Consider the following 23,493-nt stretch of genomic DNA (forward strand, 5'->3'; position numbering starts at 1 on the left):
GCTCTGCCTGCCCAACAAGTGCCAGCCGGGTGGCATTCCAGCCCTTCACTGGGGTGCAGGGGGGCAGGTGGGTGCCCACAGCAGCGCAGGGGACCCCAGGGGTCTGGGACAGCACAGTGCCAGCTGCACCAGCCGGTCACCCCTTCCTGTGGCCCCGTCCTACTGCCCTGCTGCCTGGGGTGTGGGGAGCGTGGGCACCCCAGGGCTGCATGTCCAGCAGTACTCAGCACCCTGCCCTGCTGCACCAGGTAGAGCTGCAGCGATGCAACACACCCTGTACCCTGACTCCCAGGCAGACCTTGTCCCCATCCCACTCCTGTGGAATTAGGGAGGAGGCTTCTGGAGAGCTGCGGAGCCACAGGGGTGGGGGCTGTGCAGGGCTGGGGTGCCCCAGGGAGGGGAAACGCGCTCTTGAGCACTGCTGCTAGGAGGGGAAGCGGCTCAGAGGTGTTAACCAGGAGCACCCTCCTGAGCCCGGCTCTGGGATAAACTATTTGAAGTGGCCTTTCCTCTGACAGCCTTCCCGGATGGCTCTGTGCAGGGGAGGGCCCCGTGGGTGGCAGCAGTGGACAGATACCTCGAACTTCTCAGCGCCTGTTAGGAAAGCCTCATGTGCACACAGGAACCAGCAGCATGGGAAGCAGGGGGCAAGGAGCAGGACCCAGGGATTCTGGTGGAAGTCCCATCCCAGGGACACAGCCCCAATCCCTCAGTGCCAGCTGAATCTGCAAGGGCTGCAAAAAGCAGAGAGCAGCAGTGCAGGGGTGCAGCATGGGGAGCTAAGGGGAAGGATGCTGCCTCCTGTCCTGTCCCAGCCCTGTTCTGCCTCCCCACAGCTCCAGCCCAGGCCAGGCTGACCCAGACCGGCGGAGCCTGGGAAGCAGCCCTGAGCCCCCGCACTGGCACTGGGAGGAGGCTGCTGCCGGGAAGGCGTCAGGAACTGGAATGTCAAACATCTCCCTCTGGTCATGACATCCCTGTGAGCGAAGCCAGCTGCATCCCGCTACCGCTCCTCCTCCCTGGCCCTCCCTCCCCACTGCTCCCCCAGGATTTAAGCTGCCCTGGGAGCCAGAAACAGCCTCCCCAGGCTGTGGGCGTCTTGGGGCTTGGAGCTGGACAGGATGTGGGAATGGGATGCTGGCCCCTCGTTGGCCCTGTACCCTGCCACCAGGACACCCTCAACCCCCTCACACCTGGCCCTGGCTCAAGGGTGAGCGGAGGGATGGGAATGAAGTAGCGAGGGTGTCCATCCCCCTCCCTCTTGGCCTCCAGCCTTTTCCCTCCATCCCTCTCCTTTTACAGCTGCGAGTCTCCTAGGCGCCTTTACCCTAAGAGGGAAGGACTGTGTGGCCCATTCCCCAGCGCTGACGGACCCAGGGTGCGTGCTATTGTCTAAATAGGAGATGGTTCTCCTTCCTTGCCTGGATCACAGCCCAGCCCATTGGGGTCCCAGGACCTGGTAGGTGTACTACAGGCTGCAGCCCCCCCGCTAACTGCTCAACCCAGCTACCCTCGCGCCTTCACCCATGCCAGCAGCATGGACCTACAGCTCATCTGGCTGCCCCTGGTCCCCACCGATGTGTCCTCAGGTGATGGGGATGCTGGGGACAATGGCCCATCTCAGAGTGGTACAGAGGTGCTGAGGGTTCCTGGCTGCCCAGTGGCAACTGTGAATGCTGGAGGTATCCAGCTACGCCCCCCCGCCCCGTAACCTGTATGGATGCTGGGACATGTTTGCTTGCCCTCATGCATCTATGTAGGTCCTCAGGGTGAGTTGCTGTCTCTCTGGTCCATGAGGATGCTGGGGTGACCTGTTGCCCCCAGGGCCATGTAGATGCTGAAGAAGACCAGCTACCTCTGTGTCCATGAGGGTGTTTGAGGCATATACCTGCCCCCATCACTCACCTCCAGCTAGCCCTGTGATCCATGGGGATGCAGGGGGAATTCACCAGTGCCCAGAGCTCAGGGGCAGGCTGTGTCGACCTGCCCTTGTGGTCCACAGGATGTTCACCTGCCCCAGTGGCCATAGGGGTGCTGGGGATGCCCAGCTGCCTTCACAGTCCATGTGGATGTAGGGATGACTGTCGGCCCTCATGGTCCATGGGGATGCTGGGATGTCTGTCTGCCCTCCCGCAGGCCTCAATAGCATCACCCATGCCAGTGAGATGAGGTAGCAGTTACCCGCTGCATCACTGGCGGCTCATGTAAGGCATGGTGGCCATTGGCTCAGCCTCCAGCAATGCCTGGGCAGTGATTTCACTTTCCCATGCTCAGACACGTGGGCTGGGATGGGGAGGGACAGCCGCGATGGGTGCCATCACTGCACTCATCCTGGCAGAGCGGGCAGGGAGGGGGTGCAGGCATCCTGGCAGACAGCAGGATAAGGGGGTGGCACTTCCTTGGAGCCTTGGCTGTGTTTACAGGCTCTGCCCTGGGCCATTTCTCCGTTAACATCTTCCAGTGAGACTCAGTTCTGGCTGCCCATCCCCAGAGACACCCACTGCCCCAGGGAACGCTTCCTGGTGGAAAGGCTGCATGGCACCCATCCTGGGCTGCCAAAGGTTGTGGAAAGGGGAATGGTGCCCTGATGCCACTGGCCCTGCCGCTACCAGGCACCCCGTGGCACAAGTGTGAGCCCGGCAGCCGGATGCAAATACCCTGAGGAGGAGCTGGCACCAGTTCTAGGGGGCTGCTTGGGGCTCCCCTCTGCACTTGGGGCTCCATGGGGCAGAGAGCACTGGGGGCAGGAGCAGCGCTTCCCAGGAGCGTGGCCATGGGGTGGGGGGCAGTCGTGTCAGGTGCTTGTGCAGCCCCTGGCATCCGTCCAGGGGTGAGTCAGAGCCCACCCAGACATAGCGAGTGGGAGCTTTTTCTGGAAGCTTCGTGCTGTTCCGGGAATAGCAGCCGCATGGCAGGGTGCTGCCGTTTGCTCGCTCCTGCGGGGCTGGGCAAGGGCCACACCCGGCCCTGCCACTCACCCCCTGCTCCGGCCACCCCAGACCCAGGCACCCCCTGCTCCCACCCCTCTGGGGACCCACCTGTCCCAGGCACCTGCATCTCCAGTCACCCACCCCCTCCAAGCAGCCACCGGCTGGGGGAACTGTGGCATCCAGGCACCCACACTGCAAATGTCCCAGGCGTGACCTGGAGACCACCCAGAAGCTCCCGACTCTGAGCTTGATCCCTGGAGCAGCAAGAGGTGATGCTGGAAGGAGGAGCAGGGAGGGAGCTGCCTGGCACCCAAGTCCCTATGGAGGCTGCTGGGCAGGGGGTGAGCATGGCCCATCTCTGGACCAGGGTGCCTGCTCCCGGCCTGCTCCCGTCTCCATGGGGAGCTGGCCCTGTGTTTGCTGTGGTGACAGTGGTTGACATGGAGACCCTCCAGCTGTCTGTTTGCAGGGTGCCAGGTGGCGGGGTGCTCATTTCCTTGTGGTGGCGGGGAGAGGCAGGTGCTGGGGGCTGGGAGCATAAATTCAAGGCTATCATGATCTCTCGGCATGGCAGGTCCCAGGGTCAGGGGCAGCAGGACCACCAGTTTCCAGTCCCCAGGACACAGATGGCATCTCCCACTAACAGGGTGCCCACGCTGGTGACTCAGGAGCTGGGAATTTGGCTGGCACCAGGCACCTTGTCCTGGTGCAGCACTCGGTGCAGTTTGCAGGGTATTGAATTGCAGGGTGTGGGATGTGGGGTGCAGGATTCAAGGTGCAGGGTGCAGGGTTCAGAGTGGGGGGCACGGGGTGCAAGATTTAGGGTGCAGGGTGTGGGATGCATGGTGTAGGGTGCAGCGTACGTGGTGTGGGGTGCAGGATGCATATTGTGGGGTGCAGGGTACTCAGTGCGGTTTGCAGGGTGTGGATTTGCAGGGTGTGAAGTGCAAAGCGTGGGATGAAAGGTGCAAGGTGTGAGCTGTGGGTTGTGGGGTGCAGGATTCAAGGTGTGGGGTTCAGGAGGGGGGTGCAGGGTTCACAGTGTGGGATGCAGGGTGCAAGGTGGAGGGTACATGGTATGGGGTGCAGGACGCAGGGTACTCGGTGCAGTTTGCAGGGTGTGGGGTGCAGGATTCAAGGTGCGGGGTGCAAGGTGTGGGGTTCAGGGTGCGGGTTGCAGGGTGCAAGGTGGAGCGTACGTGGTGTGGGGTGCAGGATGCAGGGTAGTCGGTGCAGTTTGCAGGGTGTGGGGTGCAGGATTCAGGGTGTGGGGTTCAGGATTCAAGGTGTGGGGTGCAAGGTGTGGGTTTCAGGGTGCGGGTTGCAGGATTTAGGATGCAGGGTACAGGGTGTGGGATGCAGGGTGCAAGGTGCAGCATGCATAGTGTGGGGTGCAGGGTACTCAGTGTGGTTTGCAGGGTGCGGATTTGCAGGGTGCGAGGTGCAAAGCGTGGGGTGAAATGTGCAAGGTGTGGGTTGCGGGATGTGTGGTGCAGGATTCAACGTGTGGGGTTCAGGGTAGGGGGTGCAGGGTACAAGGTACAGTGTACGTGGTGTGTGGTGCAGGACGCAGGGTACTCGGTGTGGTTTGCAGGGTGTTGATTTGCAGGGTGTGGGGTGCAGGGCATGAGACGTGGGGTGCAGGATTCAAGGTGCGGGAATCAGGGTGGGGGTTGCACGGTGCAAGGTGCAGTGTATGTGGTGTGGGGTGTAGGATGCAGGGTACTTGGTGTGGTTTGCAGGGTGCAGATTTGCAGGGTGCGAGGTGCAAAGCGTGGGGTGAAAGGTGCAAGGTGTGGGTTGCAGGATTCAAGGTGTGGGGTTCAGGGTAGGGGGTGCAGGGTACAAGGTACAGTGTATGTGGTGTGGGTGCAGGATGCAGGGTACTTGGTGCGGTTTGCAGGGTGTCGATTTGCAGGGTGTGGGGTGCAGGATTCAAGGTGTGGGGTTCAGGGTAGGGGGTGCAGGGTACAAGGTACAGTGTAGGTGGTGTGGGGTGCAGGACGCAGGGTACTCGGTGCGGTTTGCAGGGTGTGGGGTGCAGGGTGTGAGACGTGGGGTGCAGGATTCAAGGTGTGGGGTTCAGGGTGGGGGTTGCAGGATTTCGGGTGCAGGGTTAAGGGCTAGGGGTGCAGGGTGTGGGGTGCAGGGTGCGTATGGCGGGGTGCAGGTTGTGGGGTGTGGATTCGCAGGGTGCGGGGCTCGCAGGGTTCAGAGGGTTCAGGGTTCAAGGTTCGGGGTTCAGGGTTCGGGGTCCGCCGGGGCAGCAGGGGGCGCGCGGGGCGGCGCGGCGGCGGCCATGCAGGTAGCGGGCGGGCGGGGGTCGGGCGCTGCCCGGTACCGGGGATGGGTTTGGGAGGTGGGGGGGTCCCGGGGGTCCCGGTGCGGGGCGGGCGGTGACGGCGGTGCCCGCAGGCGGCGGCGCAGGGCTCGAAGCAGGCGGCGCAGGCGGCGGCGCAGGAGCTGGTGAAGTTCGTGAACCGGAGCCCCTCGCCCTACCACGGTGAGGCTTCTCCCACACCCCTCCCCCCGCACCCCCCGGCCCCGCCGGCCCCCGGTGCGGCCCCCTGACCGCGCTCCCCCCGCAGTGGTGGCCGAATGCCGCAGCCGCCTGCTCCAGGCCGGCTTCCAGGAGCTCAAGGAGTCCGAGCGCTGGGACGTGCGGCCGGCGCACAAGGTGGGAGCGAGGGGAGCAGGGGGCGAGCGGCCAGGAAGCGGGGAGGACGAGGACGGGGGCAGCCGGGATTGAGGGGGGGGGGGGGTGGAGTGGGGCGGGCAAGGAGGGGGGCAGCCAGGATGGGGGGTGGGGTGAGGGGGGGCAGCCGAGATGGAGGAGGGAGCAGGGAGAGGGGACAGTCAGGGTGGGGGTGGGGGGGCGGCCATGGAGGAGGGGGGACAGCCAGGATGGAGTGGGGGGACAGCCGGGATGGAGTTTGGGGGGCAGCCGGGATGGAGTTTGGGGGGCAGCCGGGATGGAGGCTGGGGGACAGCCGGGGTGGAGCAGGGGGGACAGCCGGGGTGGAGCAGGGGGGCAGCTGGGATGGAGCAGGGGGGCAGCTGGGATGGAGGTTGGGGGGCAGCCGGGATGGAGCCGGGGGACAGCTGGGATGGGGGGGGCAGCCGGGGTGGGGGCAGCCGGGATGGGGGGAAGCGAGACGGAGTGGGGGGGGCAGCCGGGATAGAGGGAGGGTAGCCAGGATGGGGGAAAATGAGGCAGGGAGGGGTGCAAGCTGGGATGGGGGGAAACGAGATGGGGAGGGGGGGCAGCCGGGATAGAGGGGAGTGAGGCAGAGAGAGGAGACAGCCGGGATAGACGTAGGAGCAGGGACAGTTGGGATGGGGGGGCAGCGAGAAGGGGAGGCAGCTAGGATGGGGTGCAGCAGTGATTGGGGAGGGGGCAACGAGAATGGAGGGGAGGGGGCAACGAGAATGGAGGGGCGGTGGCAAGGAGGAGGAGCATAGCCAGGGATGGTGGTGGTGAGGAGGGCTGGGGGGGTGGAGATGGGGTGGGCAGGGGGGATGGGGTCGAGGGCTGGCTGGGATGGGGAGTAGGGATGTGGTGGGCGGTGGGGATGGAGGAGGGGGCGGTGAGGAGGAAGGTGGTGCCATGGTGGGGGACCAGGGTAGGGGTGAGAGGGTGAGGAGGAGGGGGTGTGACCGGGATGGGGGGTGGGGGGAGATGGAGAGGGGAGTGTCCAGGATGGGGGGAGCAGTGAGGGTGGACGGGGAAGGCAGCAGGGATGAGGCGAGGCACAGGGATGGGGGGAGACAAGGATGGAGGGGTGGCTGGCCCTCACATACCCCCCACACCTCTGCCCCCAGTACTTCCTTACCAGGAACTACTCCACCATCATCGCCTTTGCTGTTGGGGGCCAGTTCCAGCCTGGGAATGGCTTCAGCCTGCTGGGAGCCCACACTGACAGCCCCTGCCTCAGGGTAAGGCCAGCCAGCCAGTGCCTTATCCCGGGCACTCTCCAGTTTCACAACAGGAGCGAAAACTACCCTGGTTGGTTGTCACTGTGCCCCACAGCACCCTTGCTGCATGTTACACCTCCTAAATGTGCCACCCAGGGCAGCCCGTGCCTACTCCCTGCATTGCTCCGTCTGCTGTTACCACTTCTATGTCCCCTGTCCCACAAAGCAGCTCCCAGCACCCTGTGCTGACAGGATCAGCGATGAGGCTCTGGGAATGCTCTGCCCAGTCCCCACCAGTTACCCAGTCACTGGGGCTTTGCAGTGCTGGTAGTGACACCTCTGTTCTCGCCCAGGTGAAGCGGCGCTCAAAGCGGGGGCAGGTGGGCATGGTGCAGGTCGGTGTGGAGACCTATGGAGGGGGCATCTGGAACACCTGGTTTGACCGTGACCTCACTGTGGCCGGGAGGGTGATCATAAAGGTGAGCCTGATTTGGGACAGGCACAGCGTGCTAGCTGTGTGACCCTGGCTCTGGGTACGTGACTCCCACCCAAAGCGGGACCTGCAGCAACTTCTCAGCCCCACAGGCCTGGCCCCAGCTATCGTCCTTGTGTTTCAGGACCCGGCCACAGGGCGCCTGGAGCATCGCCTGGTACATGTGGAGCGGCCCATCCTCCGCATTCCCCACTTGGCCATCCATCTGCAGCGCAGCATCAATGAGAACTTCGGGCCCAACACTGAGCACCACCTGTAAGGCCTGGCTTGTCCTCAATCCCTGGCGTGTCCTTGGGAGGGCTGGGACTCAGCTGGAGCAGTGCCCAGCCTTTCTCACTTTGGCAGCTGCTCATCGTGGTGGGGTGGTTTTCAACAGCTTTTCTCAGCCCATAGAGTCCTCCCAGGAGTTGCTGGACCCTGAGGCGCCCTGAGGTGGCAGAACAGATCTGTGCTGAAAATGTTGATGTCCTTGCTTTGTTTGTCACAGCTGTTGCTCCCTGGAGGAGCAAGGCAGGCACCCTGGGAAGGGTTGGTTGTGTATGACCCAAGCAGCAAAGCTGAGCAAAGCCCTGGGAGCTCATGGCACCATCTCCCTACAGGGTGCCCATTCTGGCCAGTGCTGTGCAGGAGGAGCTGGAAAAGGAGGTGCTCATGGAGGCCACCCCTTGCGATGCTGCCACCCAGGTGAGCTGAATGCCAAGGACTAGGAGGGGTGTTTGCTAGGACCTGACCCTTGTCACTTTTGATCTCCAGTTCTCAGGGCCCTGCCAGCAGAGTCCCCTTCTCCTCCCCAGTCACTGCTGCTCACCTGCTGCTCACCTTCTGCTCTGCCCTGTAGAGCTGTGGATGTGACACATCTCCTCAGCGTTGCTCTGCGCCCACCCTAGCTTGCAGCTGCGGCATAGAAAGGGTTGGAGCCCCCAAAAGCAGCCATAGTCTCCCTAGGAGGCAGGGAAGGGAGGGGGGATTGGAGAGGGAACAGAGAGCCCCACTCTAGGCCGTGCAAACAGCCCTGCTGTGCTGTGTGGAGTGGGGGTGTGGACACAGCATGGGCTAGTAGGAGGGAGGACTGTGCCAAGGTGAGTGGGGTGTGGGACGGCTCTGCAAGGAGGAATGGGGAGTTTGACTGTGATCCACCGCTCGTCCCACCCACAGCTCTGCTTCCTTTCCAGGCAGAGCGGCACAGCCCTGTCCTGCTTTCCCTGATCTGCCCCCAGCTGGGGGTGAAACCAGAGCAGATTGTGGAGATGGAACTGTGCCTGGCAGATACACAACCAGCGGTGAGTAAGGGCAGGAGCCTCCCTCTGCCTGCGCATAACCCGGGGGCTGGAACTGCACAGGTTTTGCCTAGCACGCTTCCTCTGCCTGGGGCGGCTCCTCCGCCTGGGGCGGGAGCTCAGTGCACTGAGAGAAGGCAGCATCTGAGGGACAGAGGTGAGGGGGCTGGAGTGGAACACAGTGGCAGGTACTTTTTGGTGACCCGAAGCGTTTGCCCTGCTCCTCCTGGCTCTCTGCCTGCAGACTCTGGGTGGTGCCTTTGACGAGTTCATCTTCTCGCCACGCTTGGACAATCTGCATAGCTGCTACTGCGCCCTGCAGGTGAGCGGGAGAGGGAAAGGAGCCTGGGGTCACAGCATGATCCCTGTGAGCCCCGGCTCAGCTTAGCAGCACTGTGTTCCTATGGGATGGATCTGACTTGTTGGATGATCTTGGGTTGGACGGGGGCTGCCCCCTTTCCTGGGTGTATGGGTTTCCCAGCAGCTCCCAGAGGTGACCTCTGCTCTCACTGGGCAATGTGTGTTCCCACAGCTCCCTTCCTCAGTGATTTGGGCTCTTCTGGAGGAGTTCCTGCCAACTCAGTGCTGAGCTTCCTGGGATGGGATGGCACTCAGGCTTGTGTCCTCTCTTCTCTAACTCTGTAGGCTTTGATTGACTCGTGTGCAGCGCCCTCTTCCCTTTCCCAGGAGCCCAATGTGCGTCTCATTGCGCTCTACGACAACGAGGAGGTGAGCGAGGGGCGTAGACCGGGGGTGGCTGGCACAGGGAGAGGCTCCACATTCTTCGCCCTCCCCGAGCTTTGCCTATCAAGAGATCGATCCCAGGCTCCAAGAGGGCAGGGGATGGTTTGCTCACCCCTGGTGAAGCTGGTCTGCTCACTCCTGGGGTGCAGAGTGGTTGTGCTAATGGTGATCCTTGGCAGGTAGGGTCAGAGAGCGCACAGGGCGCAGAGTCCTTGCTTACGGAGCTGGTGCTGCGCCGGATCTCAGCGTCGCCACAAAACCTGACAGCCTTTGAGGAGGCCATGGCCAAGTCTTACATGATCAGTGCTGATATGGCCCATGCTGTGCACCCCAACTATGTGTGAGTAATTTGAGCAGTGGCGCAGACCTGGGCAGCTTGTCTTGCTGGCTGGGAGCGCGTATTGCCATCATTCCCGAGGGAGTATAGACAGGACAGTCCTTGTTGCAGCAGGGAGGGAGGGCTGTAGCATGGAACTCCTTCTCTTCTGCAGGGACAAGCATGAGGAGAATCATCGTCCAGCCTTCCACAAGGTAAGGGCAGTCCTTTGCTTTGGGCTGGGACAGGCATTGTCTGTCCTGCAGTGCTGTGAAATGTCCCAGTGCTCCTGGAAGCACAGTCATGGGGTACAGCTCAATGGCACTTGAATGGGAGACATTTGTTCCGCTGCGTGATTTGGCCATGCCACATGTCTGCATTAATTATTTGGGACCACAGCCTTAGCCCTGGGGTCTTTACCTGCTCTGAGCTGGAGCTGTCCATGTGGCAGGGCTGTCACCATCCCCACGGATCACGCAGGGAGCAGTGTACAGACTGGTGGGCTGGGGCAGGACAGCATTGAATCCCTGCGGGTCTCTGCCTGCGCACAAGTGTGTCCAGCCCCGCCATCTAACCCTGGTGACAGTCATGGGCCCTGGTATTCCTTCCCTTGTACAGGGCCCTGTCATCAAAGTGAACAGCAACCAGCGCTACGCCTCCACAGCTGTCACCGAGGCAGTCATCCGGGACATCGCCGCCCGTGTGGGTGTCCCTCTGCAGGTGAGCAGGGCTGGGCGAGCCCTCTGTGAACATTACCAGCTTGGAACGCTGTGACCCGTGGGCTCAGGAGAGGGAGCCTATGCCAGACTCCCACCCATCCTTTTTACTGTGTCTGTCCTTGCCTGGTCTGCCCTGCCTGCTCTTTTGGGGCTCCAGCTCCTGGGCTAGCTCGGGAACCAGAGAGGAGGGCTTGGCTGAGCGTGTTCCATCTCAAGGGGATTTTGCACTCTGCCTTGGGGCTGGTACTGCTTCTTTGTCCCAGGTTGCCTCACTTCAGGCCTAGGGGCCTATGTGGGAGGCCATGGGGCAGCATGAGGAGCCACTGAGGCCATGTCCCCATGCAGGAATTCATGGTGCGCAATGACACGCCCTGTGGCACCACAATTGGCCCGATTCTGGCCTCCCGTCTGGGGCTGCGCGTGCTGGACATCGGCTGCCCGCAGCTGGCCATGCACTCCATCCGGGAGATGTGCTGCACCTCAGGGGTGCTCCAGAGCATCGCCCTCTTCAAGGTGAGCCCCACGTCCCCTGTTCCGTGCCAAAGACCCTTCCCTGCTGCTCCGCATTTCCTGCATCCCCATGTCCCTACCCAGCCCCTGCCTTGGACCAGAGCCTGGCCATCCCATCAGGCTTCCCACCCCTCCAGAGCAGCACAGGTAGCAGCTGCTTCCAGAGGTATCCCCTTGCATCCCAGCCTTCCCTGGTGACTGCCATCCCCAAATGGTTCCTATGGCAACCAGCGTCAGCCTTGAGTCAGTGATAAGTTACTATGGCGACGCGGTCCTCCTCTCTGCAAGGCACTGCCTGATATGACTCCCACCAGGGAGCCGCTGCCTGTCCCCCTGCCCTGCCTGGCCCACCCTGACAGCCTGTCTCCTTCCAGGGCTTCTTCGAGCTCCTGCCGGCGGTCAGCAGCAGCCTGGTGGTCGACTGAGCCCAGCAGGGAGGGGGTGGTGGCGGATTCAGCCCTGGGGCCATTAAAGCATCTCTGTCTCACCCACGAGTGGTCCATGCGCGCGGCTGGGGATCGCCGGGGTCCTGGATCAAAATTTCGGGGCACCCTTAGGGGCTAGGAGGGGGACCTGTTTGTGTGCCCGCAGTGGCCCCCTCAGTGCCCTGTTGGGTAGGGGACGCCGAGGGGAGGACAGCGCTGGGGAGGGTGTTCCCTGCCTCCTGCAGCCCTGGCGCTGCCCCCATTCCCAGGGCAGTGCCGGTGGGTCCTGCCTGTCTCTGCCCGCTCCCCGCGATGGGATGGGGGGTCCTGCCTGTCTCTGCCGCTCCCCGCGATGGGCTGGGGGCAGGGCCGGGCTGGGCTGTGAGGGCGCGGCGCGGCGCTCGCCGCTGATTGGCCGCTGGACGCGGGCGTGTCCCGGGCCGGAACCAATGGGAGCGCGGGGCCGGGCAGGGGCGGGCGACGATTGGCAGCGGCGCTGTCCCACCCCGGGGGCGCGGCTGCCCCGGGGAGGCTGCGATTGGCGCGGCTCTCGCCCCGTTCCCCGCCTTCTCTCCCCCCTTGCTCACCGGGGCGGCCGGGATCGGCCTCGCTCGAGAACCGGGCTCCGGGAAGGCGGCCCGGGCTGTGATTGGCGGCGGGAGCGGGGGGGCCGAGCCCATTGGCTGGGAGGCGGCGGCGGGGGCGCGGCCGGCGGGTGCGCCATGGTGCGGCCGTGAGCGGAGCATGGGGCGGCGGCTCCTCCGGGCGCTCCTCTGCCTCCTCCTCCTGGCCGGCCGCGGGCTGCTGCGGGACGGCGGCGCCTCCGCTACCGCCGCCGCGCACGGTGAGACCGGCGCCCCTCTTCCCCGGGGCAGCCCGGGTCGCGCTTCCCCGGGAGCGGCGGGGCGGGGGCTCCGCGGCCAGTGCTGTCGCCGCCGCCGTGGATGCTGTCACGGCGTCAGGCCCGGCGCGGAGCGGGAGGGGGCAGCCCGATACCGGCACCGCGAGTGTGTCACCGGCGCTGGGGGCGCCTCTCCCGGGGCTGCCGAGCCGCCGCCTGGCCCCGGGGCGCCCCGCCGCTGCACAGTTGCTGCCGCCCCCGGGTGCCGCTTGGACGGGACGGGAGCAGGGCGGCGCTCGCCCGGAGACCCTGCTCGGAGCAAAGCCCGGTGCCCGGTGCCGCCGCGGGGATGGGGGGTGGGGGGGTGGGGCCGGGGCAGCGGTCCCGAGCGGCAGCTCCCTCCGGGACCCTGCCGCCCTTTAGCCGCCCCTCACCCCGGGACGCCGCTGCCTGGGGGTCGCGGGGGCCGCTGCCGGCACCGAGGCTGCGCCCCCCGCCCGGCACGGCCCCGGCGGCTGCTGCGTCCTCCGGCGGCCCCGAAGGCGCCAGGACGGGTCCGACCGCTTGGCGGGGGCTCTGCCGTCTCCGTGAGCAGGCGGTGCCGGTACCGGAGCGGCCGAGCCCGTCCCGGCTCGGGGAGCCTCCCGGGGCCGGGGCCGCCGCCCCTGCCGGCGGAGCGGGGCGGCCCGGCGGGAGGCGCCGCTTCAGCACCGCGGACAGCGCCCGGCCGGCCCCGCGCCTGCGGCCGCCCCGGCGACACCGGGAGCGCGACTCGCGGGGCCCCCCAGCCCCGGCTGCCCCCTTCCCCCCGCGGCGGGCTTGGCGGGCCCCTCCCTCCCCTCCCCCCGGTTGTTTTCTCGTTCCTTCCTCGCCATCCGGGGCTGAGTCATCGCCTGCTGCCGTCTCGCTGCTGACGGGCTTGGACCGAGACGGGAGAGGAAGGGGGAAGCCGCCCCCTGCCCGAGTGCTGCCCCCCGAAGGGGCTGGAGAGACACCCCTCCCCGCTGCTTCCGTGCTTTGGGGGGCCCTTGACGGGGAGAGCGGGTCCCCTGTGTCTCAGAGGGCAGGGATGCGTCCCTGCCTCGTAGTGGCACATGTGGGAGGGCAACAGACTCAGTGTCGCAGGTCTCTGCACCCTCAGCCTTCCCTTCCTAACCGCTGGCACCCCAAAAATCTCCAGGCCCCTCCCCAGAGTCAGGGCAGGCTCTGTACACAGCCATTGTCTTGGCTTCGGGGATGGGGGAATAGTTGGTACTGAGGCCTTGCCCGGGCTACTGGGCTGTGCCCACCGCCCTCCGCACTGCACCCCCAAGGCCCTGTCCTGGAGAGTGGGGTCCCCAAGCACAGAGCCTCCCTGGGGCCCCTTGGGAGCCTGTGCTGACTGGTCTGTCTGTCTGTCCCAGGCTGCCTGTTCGACAGGAGGCTGTGCTCCCCCCAGGAGGTGTGTGTGCAGGGTAAGTGGCTGGAGGGGCTGTGGGGGTCCCTTGCAGGGTAACTTGGGGCGCACCATGGGGCAGCATGACAGGAGAAAGGTGGGGCTGTGCCCACAGACCCTCACCCCCAGGATGTTCATCCACTTGGCCCCATTGCCCCCTTCTCTTGCAGATGGGCTGTTTGGGCAGTGCCAGGTGGGCTCCATGCAGGACAGACCCTACTTCCAGGTCACCTCTCCCGTGCTCCAGCGCCTGCAGGATGTCTTGCGGCATCTCATGGCACAAGGTGAAGGAGGGAGCGTGGTGGGAGTCACTGTGGCTCGGTGGACAAGGGATGTCAGGCGGCAATGCCGAGTGGCACTCAGGCCATCTGGGGTCCTGCTGGCCCAGGGGTCAGGGTGGGCTGAGGAGCTGCTGGCCCAGGGGTCAGGGTGAGCTGATTCCTGGAGGAGCAGGGCCAAACCTAGAGCATGGGATGCAGGGTCAGGATGCCAGGGTGGCCTTCTCTGCGCTCACCCTGCAGTCCCTAGGCCTCCTCCGTGTCTCACAGCCGTCCTCCTGTGGCAGGGCTCTCCTGGCAGGACAGCATCACCCAGTATGTGATCTCTCAGGAGATGGAGCGCATCCCTCGCCTCCGCTCGCCACCCTCGCTGGAGCCAGCAGTCAGGGACAGGTAGGATGGTGCCAGGCACCAGTCTGTGAGCAGAGCCTGGCAGGGCAGCAAGAGCTTTGTCCCCTAAATGAAGGTTGCAGGGAGGTCTCTCCCTTAACCCAGGTGAGTCACCCCAGCACTGTTTCCCTCCAAGGTTCCTGCCCCTCCGCAGCTCCCCACGGCGAGCCCCGCTCCCTGTGGATCCTGGTTTACCAGCAGCTCAGCATCTGGGGCAGCCCCCACCGCTGCTGCCCTCCCCCCTGGTGCAGCGGTACCTGGAGCACCTCCTGCTGTCCCCTCCACCCCAGCTGGGCTATGAGGAGACTCTGCTCAATCCCTACTCCTACCACAAGGTAAGCTTTGGGTTAGGCCCTCTTCTCCCAGGTGGGAAGGCAGAGATGAGCAGGGGGCTGCTGCATGCCAAGCACCCCACTTCTGCCAGTGCTGGGGTACCCCCCCCGACTCTGCTGACCACATCATGGGGTGGCAAGGGGTTTGACTGTGGCGGCTCTGTGTTTTGATTGCAGTTTGGCTATCAGGATGGTGCTCACCAGCTCCCCAGTGGCTCAGCGAGGCAGAGCCCGGAGACATCCTCGCTGCTGGGCAGGGTCCCTGCCCAGGCTCTTTTTGGGGCTGGGCCTGTGCCCTCCTATGGTGGGCAGACAGGAACAGATGGAGGGCATCTCTTCCAGGATTTGGGCTTGTTTTCCCTGCCCAGAGATAAAGCCAGCCACCCAGATCCTGCCAGCGCGAGGCTCCAGCACAGCTTACGGCTCCCTAGTGACTACAGGGACATGGAGGAGAGGGAGCAGGCAGCGCATCTGGCTGTCCAGACACCCCCTGCACAGACAGGTACAAAGTCCTCCAGCCCTTAATCCCCATCCTGTCCCCACAGCCACGTTCCTCATGGCTCAGACTCTCCTTCTTCTTTGGTTTTCTGCCTGTGGCCAGTGTGTCCCTCCACCTGCTCCGGCTGCTGGGTTCCGAGCCTGTGGTCCCCATGAGGATGCAGGGCATCTCACCTGATGCTGTGTTCTCTTGCAGATGCTGTCCTGAAAAGATTGGCCTCCCTTCTGGCCAGCTATGGCCTGGGGCTGCCGGAGCTGAGCCCCCAGCAGCTGAGCAGCCTCTCCAACTTCCTCCAGCTGCTCCAAAGCTCTGGTGAGCCCGGTGCAGGAACAGGGCAGGCAGGGACCGGTAGCGGTAGAGGCCAGCATGCCCCGTTTTGGGGTAGGGGGTGTCGCTTCACAGGACAGGTGCTGCAGGATCTCTGCCTATCTCCTTCTCAGGTGGTGCTGGCCCTGAAGCAGCCACAGCAAAACGTGTGGCTTTGCAGCAGGCTGGTGCTGGAGGAGGTACCACGCCACAGGTGGGATGTCTGTGTGTGGGGAGGCAGGGGGTAGCCCCCCAGGGGTCCCATCTTCTCCCTTTCCTTCCCTCCAGGTGACGGAGGGGGACATGCAGCATGGGGAGGAGTCAGTGTCCCCTTCCTCTACATTGCCACCCCACAAAATCCCAGCTAGCAGCTCCCCAGCAGATGGACTGAGGGTTAGGGCAGTGTCCTCACCAGCACCCAGGGCTGAGCCACAGCGGGGACACGGGGAGGACACACTCAGCCTCGGGAAGCAGGTCGTGGTGGAGAAGAAGAGCTACACAGGAGCGAAGGACAGTGGGGTGCAACGAGGCACACGACCACCGGATGAGTACAGCTACATCATCACAGACCAGAAGTGAGAACTAGGGGTTGGGCAAGAGTGTATGAATGTGTAGGGGGGGCTGTATCCCCCAGCAGCCCCCCGTTACAGCTCCGTGTGCTTGGCTGAGCCTTTTTGGGTGTCTGGTGGGGTCACCTCCCCCATCCCCTCTCCATCCTCAGCCCTTGTCCCACCTCAAAGCCTTCCTCTCCCAGCCCACACTAAAGCTAGAAGTCGCTGCTTCAGAGCAGGAAGCTGGGACGAGCTCAGCCAAGCGTATGTGCACAACTGCCTCTGCACTCTTGTGTGCAAGGCGGGGGTCAGCTCACCCCCATCACCACACATCCCCGTATTCTTACCTCCTGCCTGCCCTGACACCCCTGCAGACAGCACAGCCCTTGCTCCACACTTTGGACTCCCTCCACCTGCCTGCCCATCTTTCCTGGCCACAGGGAGTAGGATCTCTACCTATTCCTTACGGTGCCACTGTCCCCACAGGCCCCTGGGACTGGCTGCAGGCGTGCGGCTGCTGGAGCTCCTCGCCAAGCACCTCCACCTCTCCACAGCCAGTTTCATCAACATCAGGTGAGGGGAGTGGGGCTGCGGGGTGCTGCTATTGCAGCCCTGGCCATGTGCAGCCACCTCAGGCAGGGGGACAGGGGAAGGAGTCCGCATTTTCTGCTCTCACACTGTGTGTCCCCCCCTCGGCAGCGTTGTGGGCCCCGCGCTTACCTTCCGCATCCGGCAGAACCCCCAGAACCTCTCACTGGCAGATGTGGCCAGCCAGGCTGGTGAGTTGGGTAGGGGTCCCCCTGGTCCTTCTTCTCTCTTTTCCCACCCCACCCCAAGTTGTGGGGTGCTTCTTCCCAGGGACCAGAAAGAGGAGGCTCGCACCATACGTGGCAGTGCCCTGGGCTGAGCTGGGGCGGGGTGGGCTGCTGTTGGGGCATCCCTTGGCTCCGTCTTTGAGGGGGTCTCTTGCGTGGAGGGGAAACGTTCTTCTGACTTTCTCCTCTTCATCCACAGAGCAAGTGAAGGCAGAGCTGGAGGCAGAGCTAGGCCTGAAGATTGTGCAGACGGGAGTGGGAGAGGTAGGAGTGAGCATGCCTGTCCCTTGGGGCTGGGGCAGCTGGACACAGAGCAGTGGGGGTGCTACTGCCAAGTACAAGCCGGGACATGCACTGTGCTGAGACCCGGTCCTGGGGTGCAGGGGTCTTTGTGAGCGAGCCATCCCTGTGGGTCTGTGGGGCAGCTGAGGGGTAGAGGGCTCTGGGCAGTGTCTAAGCTGCTGTTTTGGAGACAAACTTGCATTATCTGGGATGGGCAGGAGGAGGACCATTCCAGAGACACCCCTTCCACCCAGCAGCATGATGCTGCCCATCCACCTGCACGCACAGCACTAAACTCTCAGATGTCCCACATGGTTTGAAGGCAGTTTGGGAGGGTCTCCGAGGGGCTTTCCCCCCTCCACCGAAGACCACGGGGCTGCAGGCTGCACCCCGCAGGGCTCATCTTTGCCCTCGCCTCCCTGCAGCCTGCGTAGTCTGTCTTAGCTGGAGTCTGGGCCCAGAGTACCCCAGAGACCACGGCTAGGCAGGCAAAATGCCATCGTGCCCCTAGAGAACGGCAGCTCAGCTGAAAGCAGGGATGGAGCAGGAGACATCTGCTTAGTGAAGGGCATCCCCTCCCCACGCTCCTCTGGGGACCCCAGGAACAGTGTCCTTTGGGGAAAGCAGGAGCTGGAGGTGGGGAGCCTGGCTCCCATGTTTGCAGCTTGGGGAGGGCAAGTGATGCACCACATCCCCAATCTGAGCTCCCCGTTTGCCACCCTCCTGGCCTGTGGCCATAACCAGGGAGAGGGAGGGAGGAAGACGGAAACCTTGGAGGAGGAGGAGGCCATGGAAAGGGTTTGCCTGGCCACCGAGGCAACCTGTCTCGGTCAGCAACACGTGGAGCATTGCTATGGCAATGCCTTTTGATGTGGCAAGTGGCAGGAGCTGGGAGAGATGGCAGAAGTTACAGACCTGGAGCTCAGAGGAGGCTGAGGCAGCTTTGCAAGCTTTCTTCTGCACAGAGCAGACCAGTTTATGCTTTTCCTTCATCCCCGGCCCCAGGCTCTGAACTTGGTGGGTCTGGTGCCACGTTTGGGGAAGGACTAATGTAGAGAGGCAGGGGGACACGAGGGCCCAGGCAGACCTTGAGAGGGAGGTCCTGTCTGTCCCCATGTGCCCAACTGACATCTCCAGACGTTCTGACACTTCCAGGGGCTGCAGGGCTGCTCCTGCTTGGGTGCCCCGGGGAAGTGGTAGGTGCTGGCTTTGGTGGGTGCTCCTGGCTGTGGGGTTGGCAGTGGTCAGACTCCCCCACAGGCATTTGGGCTGATGGGGCTGGGAGGGCAGGCAGCAGCGGGAAGCCCTGGGTCAGGGGCATCCCGAGGCAATGATGGTGACGTAGGTGGTGACGGTGTTAGTGGTGAGGATGCAGTGTTCCCTCGGTAACCTCATCAGGCTCATAACCAATGCGAGGCTGTGGCAGTGAGGTAATGCTGGGCTCTGGCACCGTATTGGGCACGGGCTGTTTAGTGGTGATGATGCCCCAGCATCCCTGTGCTGCCCCAGGACGTGGCTGTCATTTGGTGTTGCATCCTGATCAGCACTGGCTCTGGGACAATGCTGGGGGGTATCGGTGTTGGGGAGGGGTCTCATCCAGCAAGAGTTCAGCACCTTCCTGTCCCATGCAGAACTAGGATGGATTTGTCTTGCCTCCCCAGCTCTGGGGAAGGAGCCCTGGAAGCAGAGGCTGCTCAGTGGCCCAGCTGAGGACAGTGATGGGGAGGACCTGTCCCCAGCCAGTGCAGCTGGGGTGGGACCAGCTTTCTGGCAGTGCTAGTGCCTTGTCTTTGTGTCTCACTGTGGAGCGGTGGCCACAGGGAAGAGACCCAAGCCCCATTTGGGGAAGTCCCAGGAATGCAGTGGCCCATCCTTTGCCATTAATCCCTTGAGCTGAACCATCTCTTGTCGATGTCCAGCTGGGCAGGAGCTCACTGAAACCAAGTTCCAAGGGACTTGGCCCTGGGTTGCTGGGAACAGGGGAGCAGCAGATTGCCACTGCCTGGGTTTGCCTGAGCTCTGCCCCCTCCCACAGCCCCAGGGACACCAGTGTGAGCAACACACAGCTAGGTGCACCGAGCTTTACTCTGATGCCACCCAGCACCCTAGTGACACCAGCTCTTCCCCAGCTGAAGGTACTGGGAGAGTCACTGCAGCACCGAGTGCCCTTGCTCTGGTTTAGCCCCCAGCAACCCCAAATGTGTTGCAGAATGGGGTCTCTTCCCCCTCCCCAGCCCCATGCAGATGCCCCCTGCTAACTTTTGCTTGGCTCTGCCCCCAGCGAAATGAGGCTGCTGCCTACTCACGCCCATCCCACTTTGGTGGTGGCTTCCACTCGGTGCTGCTGACCTTCATCGCACTGGCCTGCGTGGCAGGCATCGTCATTGCAGCTGCTGCAGCCTTCTGCTTCAGGCGCCATGCAAAGCAGCGGGAGAAGGAGCGCCTGGCTGCTCTGGGGCCCGAGGGTGCTGCTGACACCACCTTCGAGTACCAGGTATGACCCCGCGGTATGCGGGACCCTGCAGGAAGTGGCACCACCACATCAGCATGGCTCAGGGTGCATGGGGTTGCCCCTGGCAGCGCTGCAGTGGAGGGACAGGGCTCCTTCTGGGCTTCGCAGGAGCTGTGCCGCCAGCACATGGCTGCCAAGTCGCTCTTTGGCCGCGCCGAGGCATCTGCAGTGCCAGCAGAGACCTCGCGGGTCAGCAGCGTCTCGTCCCAGTTCAGCGATGCCCCGCAGCCCAGCCCCAGCTCCCACAGCAGCACACCCTCCTGGTGCGAGGAGCCCGTCCAGTCCAACATGGACATCTCCACCGGACACATGATCCTGGTGAGCTGGACCGGCGCGGTGGCAGCACCCCTCCCCACCCCCTGGGGATGCCTCAGCTGCCAGGCTGACCCTTGTCCCTCTGTCCCAGGCCTACATGGAGGACCATCTCCGCAACCGGGACCGACTGGCCAAGGAGTGGCAGGCTCTCTGCGCCTACCAGGCTGAGCCCAGCGTTTGCTCCATTGCCCAGAGTGAAGCCAACCTGAAGAAGAACCGCAACCCTGATTATGTACCGTGTGAGCATCCTGGCTGCCATGCCCTGGGGTCCAGCTCCCAGGGCTGTGGCAGGAGGGTGGTGCAGACCATGAGGATGGTTGGTGCCAAGGTTCAGCTTTGTCCCCACCTCCCCTTGGCACTCACCGCTACCCCTAATCTCTGTTTTCCCAGATGACCACGTGCGGATCAAGCTGAAAGCAGAAAGTAACCCATCCCGTAGTGACTTCATCAACGCCAGTCCAATCGTGAGTGATCACCGGGGGCTCCTGCCCTGCCACCACATTCTGTGATGTGCTCAGCCCAGGCAAGGCTCCCAATATGGGATGGAGCCAGCCTGAGCTCTCATCCCTGTGGGATATGGATGTGAGCAAAGCACCTTCCCTATTGCTCAGATGTAGTTGAAATCCATTTCTTTCCTGACTGTGGCACCTGAAGCTCCTCCCAGCCCTACTATTGCCCCTGGAGTATCCCCTTGCTCCTCCCAGTGTCCCTGACCCCTGGCTGAAGAATGCAGTCTGACACCTCCTTTCCTGCTCCAGATTGAGCACGACCCACGGATGCCAGCGTACATTGCCACGCAGGGGCCGCTGTCCCACACCATTGCTGACTTCTGGCAGGTGAGCATCACCTGGCTGCACCAGCCTGTCGGGATTCCTCTGGGTGCTGCCCGCCAGAGGGGTCATAGCAGCATGGGCTGTCACCCAGCAGTGACACCCGCTGTGCCCGCAGATGGTGTGGGAGCATGGCTGCACTGTCATCGTCATGCTGAGCCCGCTGGCCGAGGACAGTGTCAAGCAGTGTGACCGCTACTGGCCGGATGAAGGTTCCTCTCTCTACCACATCTACGAGGCAAGCGTGACTGGCAGCCCGGGGCAAGGACCCATCCTCCAGCCCCAACCCCTGGAGCGCAGCCCTCTTGCCTGGTACTGATGCTCCCTGGCTGCCTCTCTCGGGCAGGTGAACCTGGTGTCAGAGCATATCTGGTGTGAGGATTTCCTGGTGCGCAGCTTCTACCTGAAGAATGTTCAGTCGCAGGAGACCCGCACCCTGACGCAGTTCCACTTCCTCAGCTGGCCGGCCGAGGGGATCCCTGCCACCACCCGGCCTCTCCTTGACTTTCGCAGGTGAGTGTCCCCCTCGCACCATGTGAGTCCCTGGGGGGCTGGCAGTGGCCCTGACCGCAGGGGACTGATGGGTGAGGGCATTGATGCTGGTGTGAGGAGCATCAGGGCTGCGGCAGGGACTGCCTGGGGGGACATGGAGCTGCTTTGCATGAGGAGCAGGCTCTGGCCAGCTTGGGAGGAGGCTTGGCAGACCTGGGTGGGCAAGAAGCCTCCAGCTGAGGTTGCCAAGTCTCTCCAGCCTCCGTGGGGATGGTGGGAAGGTGCTCTTCCCAGGAGCTGGGATGGGGGACAGCACTGTCTGGCACCCTCCTCACAGTCAAGGGTGCAAGAAGAATCCCCTGGAGCCTGCCCCACAGCCAGGGGTGGGTCCCCAGCTAGTGCGGGGAGAGGACTGGGGTGGCTAGGACTGACTGCATCCAGGAGGTTTGGAGGCAGCGCCTGCTGAGCTCTTGGACTCCCTGGGTAGTGGTGGTCTCCTGCCAGGGGCTGGTTGGTCACTGTCCCCAGGCTGTGTGGTGCTGGGGACCCTGCTTTGGGCAGCAAGGTCTGAGCACGTCACCCTCCTCTCTGCCCTGCTCATGCTCTCTCTGTCTCTCTGTCTGTCTGTTTCTCTCTCGCAGCTGCCGGCGTCATTTTTGTGATTTGCAGCTAGTAATCTGGCTCCAGTTGCATAGTCACAAAAGTGATCGTTGGCAGCCGTGCCTGCTGCATGGAGCATGCCGGGAGCCCTGCCGGCGCCTGGCTCCCAGCTTCGTGCCCCACTGGACCAGAGCTGCTCCCTCCAAGGGGTCCTGCTGCTGATCCCCTCCTCGGGCTGGGCACCTGCAGAGCCAGGCTCCTCTCTCTGCCCCAGCCCCTTTCCACCTGTGGTCTGTGTCCCAGGCCCAGCGCCACTGGGGAGGTGGGAGAAGCCATGTGCCGGACCCCTAGGGCCACATCGTGGGGTGCCTGCTGCCCTCCTGGTTCAGCACAGTGAGGGTGCTCCTCACAGCCTTGTCCCTGGCTTGGCAGGCACTCACCTGCTCTGTCTTGTCCTTGCAGGAAAGTGAACAAGTGTTACCGTGGTCGCTCCTGTCCTATTATTGTGCACTGCAGGTACTGTTGGAGTTGGAGGGGATGGGGGGCAGGGGGCTGCGAGGCTGGGACCTGCTGACCAGGACCAGTCCCTGGAGCCTGTCCCCATGGTCCAGATGTCTGTGTTTTGCAGTGATGGTGCTGGCAGAACTGGGACATACATCCTCATTGACATGGTCCTGAACCGAATGGCCAAAGGTAGGTGTAGAGCAACACTGCTTCTGCCCTGTCTGAGGGGTGGGGGGGCAGTGTGCTCGATCCACAGACCTCCTCCTACTGCCCTTCTTCCCCTCTGCCCCAGGGGTGAAGGAGATAGACATAGCTGCTACGCTGGAACACATCAGAGACCAGCGACCTGGCATGGTGCAGACCAAGGTACCCCCCAAACTGGGGATCTCTTCCCTCCCTGAGTGCACACAGCCCCCAGGGCTGGGCTGGCAGGGACCATCATTCCCCCTTCTCTAATCCCCCAGGATCAGTTTGAGTTCGCGCTGACAGCTGTGGCAGAGGAAGTGAACGCTATCCTGAAGGCGCTGCCACAGTGATGACAAGGAGCCCTCCCTTCTTGTCTACCCCCATGTCCCCTGGCTTCGTGTGCTGTCCTTGCCCTGCTCATGGGGCTGCTCCCCTCCTAAAACGCTGTCTGTGCTGCTGGCTCTGTTCCTGCCTCCCTCAGCCCCCACCTCGCCCTTCTCCCAGGGACATGTGGCTCAGCCTCTCTTTGTGCAAGGCACGGAGCCCTATCAAGCCCGCTGCCACCACAGAGAGGAGTGGGCTTGTGTCCCCAGTCCCCTGCAGAAGAGGGGACCGGGTGCTGCTGCTCTGAGCTGGCTGTGGCCCTCCCTAGCCACTCTCCTGCACCTGAACCTGGCAGCTTCCCTCTCTGCACCAGAGCAGCGGGACAGGAGCAGGCAGGGGTACCCCCTACAGCACGGGGGCACGGGGTGCAGGGGGGCCTGGACTAGCCCTGCGTCCCCTCTGTGTGCTCCCTGCCGTGTCCCTCGAGCAGAAGAGAAATTTCTAGAGAAATATAATTTTGTATCTTGATGTGAATAAAGTTCTTGTGTCGCGTTCGTGCAGCTGCAGCCAGGTCTGGCCTCTGACTGTGTATGTGTCCACTAGGGGTGATAGGGGGATGCTGGATAGGGAGCCCCCCAGCTCCCTCACCATCCCTGCAGGAGCGCAGCCAAC

At 63.4% G+C, this 23,493-nt stretch overlaps 2 protein-coding genes across 3 annotated transcripts; both read left to right on the forward strand.

Annotated features, from left to right (window-relative positions):
• Positions 1-5,229: 5,229 nt before the first annotated feature.
• DNPEP (aspartyl aminopeptidase) lies at positions 5,230-11,391 on the forward strand. Its single transcript, XM_069861088.1, has 15 exons — positions 5,230-5,235; positions 5,331-5,433; positions 5,519-5,607; positions 6,753-6,866; positions 7,199-7,324; positions 7,463-7,593; positions 7,938-8,022; positions 8,511-8,618; positions 8,860-8,937; positions 9,261-9,344; positions 9,539-9,699; positions 9,851-9,890; positions 10,294-10,395; positions 10,740-10,907; positions 11,279-11,391. Exons 1-15 carry the CDS (start codon positions 5,230-5,232, stop codon positions 11,327-11,329), a joined length of 1,446 nt encoding a protein of 481 aa, XP_069717189.1. The 3' UTR covers positions 11,330-11,391.
• Positions 11,392-13,249: 1,858 nt separating this feature from the next.
• PTPRN (protein tyrosine phosphatase receptor type N) lies at positions 13,250-23,383 on the forward strand. 2 transcript variants are annotated; one of them, XM_069861274.1, is made up of 22 exons: positions 13,250-13,295; positions 13,574-13,624; positions 14,171-14,276; positions 14,410-14,608; positions 14,783-15,107; positions 15,300-15,416; positions 15,545-15,624; positions 15,699-15,985; positions 16,448-16,534; positions 16,661-16,740; positions 16,976-17,040; positions 19,340-19,552; positions 19,679-19,888; positions 19,977-20,124; positions 20,276-20,349; positions 20,644-20,721; positions 20,834-20,953; positions 21,062-21,228; positions 22,270-22,323; positions 22,436-22,500; positions 22,604-22,677; positions 22,776-23,383. In XM_069861274.1, the coding sequence occupies exons 1-22, from the start codon at positions 13,265-13,267 to the stop codon at positions 22,845-22,847; spliced, it is 2,703 nt and encodes a 900-aa protein (XP_069717375.1). In that variant the 5' UTR covers positions 13,250-13,264; the 3' UTR covers positions 22,848-23,383. The 2 variants fall into 2 exon arrangements, with proteins under 2 accessions (XP_069717375.1, XP_069717374.1); XM_069861273.1 differs by lacking the exon at positions 13,250-13,295 and adding an exon at positions 13,776-13,889.
• Positions 23,384-23,493: the final 110 nt, after the last annotated feature.

This window comes from Phaenicophaeus curvirostris, chromosome 7 (genome assembly GCF_032191515.1).
Source record: "Phaenicophaeus curvirostris isolate KB17595 chromosome 7, BPBGC_Pcur_1.0, whole genome shotgun sequence".
Classification (NCBI taxonomy): domain Eukaryota; kingdom Metazoa; phylum Chordata; class Aves; order Cuculiformes; family Cuculidae; genus Phaenicophaeus; species Phaenicophaeus curvirostris.

What these genes read in the sequence shown, in the direction of transcription:
- DNPEP (XM_069861088.1), top strand. An exon ending in CTGACAGCCCCTGCCTCAGG is followed by an intron (nt 6,867 to 7,198) that starts GTAAGGCCAGCC and finishes GTTCTCGCCCAG; the next exon opens with GTGAAGCGGCGCTCAAAGCG. An exon ending in AGAGCATCGCCCTCTTCAAG is followed by an intron (nt 10,908 to 11,278) that starts GTGAGCCCCACG and finishes GTCTCCTTCCAG; the next exon opens with GGCTTCTTCGAGCTCCTGCC.
- PTPRN (XM_069861274.1), top strand. Translation starts at nt 13,265, where the DNA reads ATGTGGGAGGGCAACAGACTCAGTGTCGCAG. An exon ending in ATCCCTACTCCTACCACAAG is followed by an intron (nt 14,609 to 14,782) that starts GTAAGCTTTGGG and finishes TTTTGATTGCAG; the next exon opens with TTTGGCTATCAGGATGGTGC. An exon ending in CCTCTCCTTGACTTTCGCAG is followed by an intron (nt 21,229 to 22,269) that starts GTGAGTGTCCCC and finishes TTGTCCTTGCAG; the next exon opens with GAAAGTGAACAAGTGTTACC.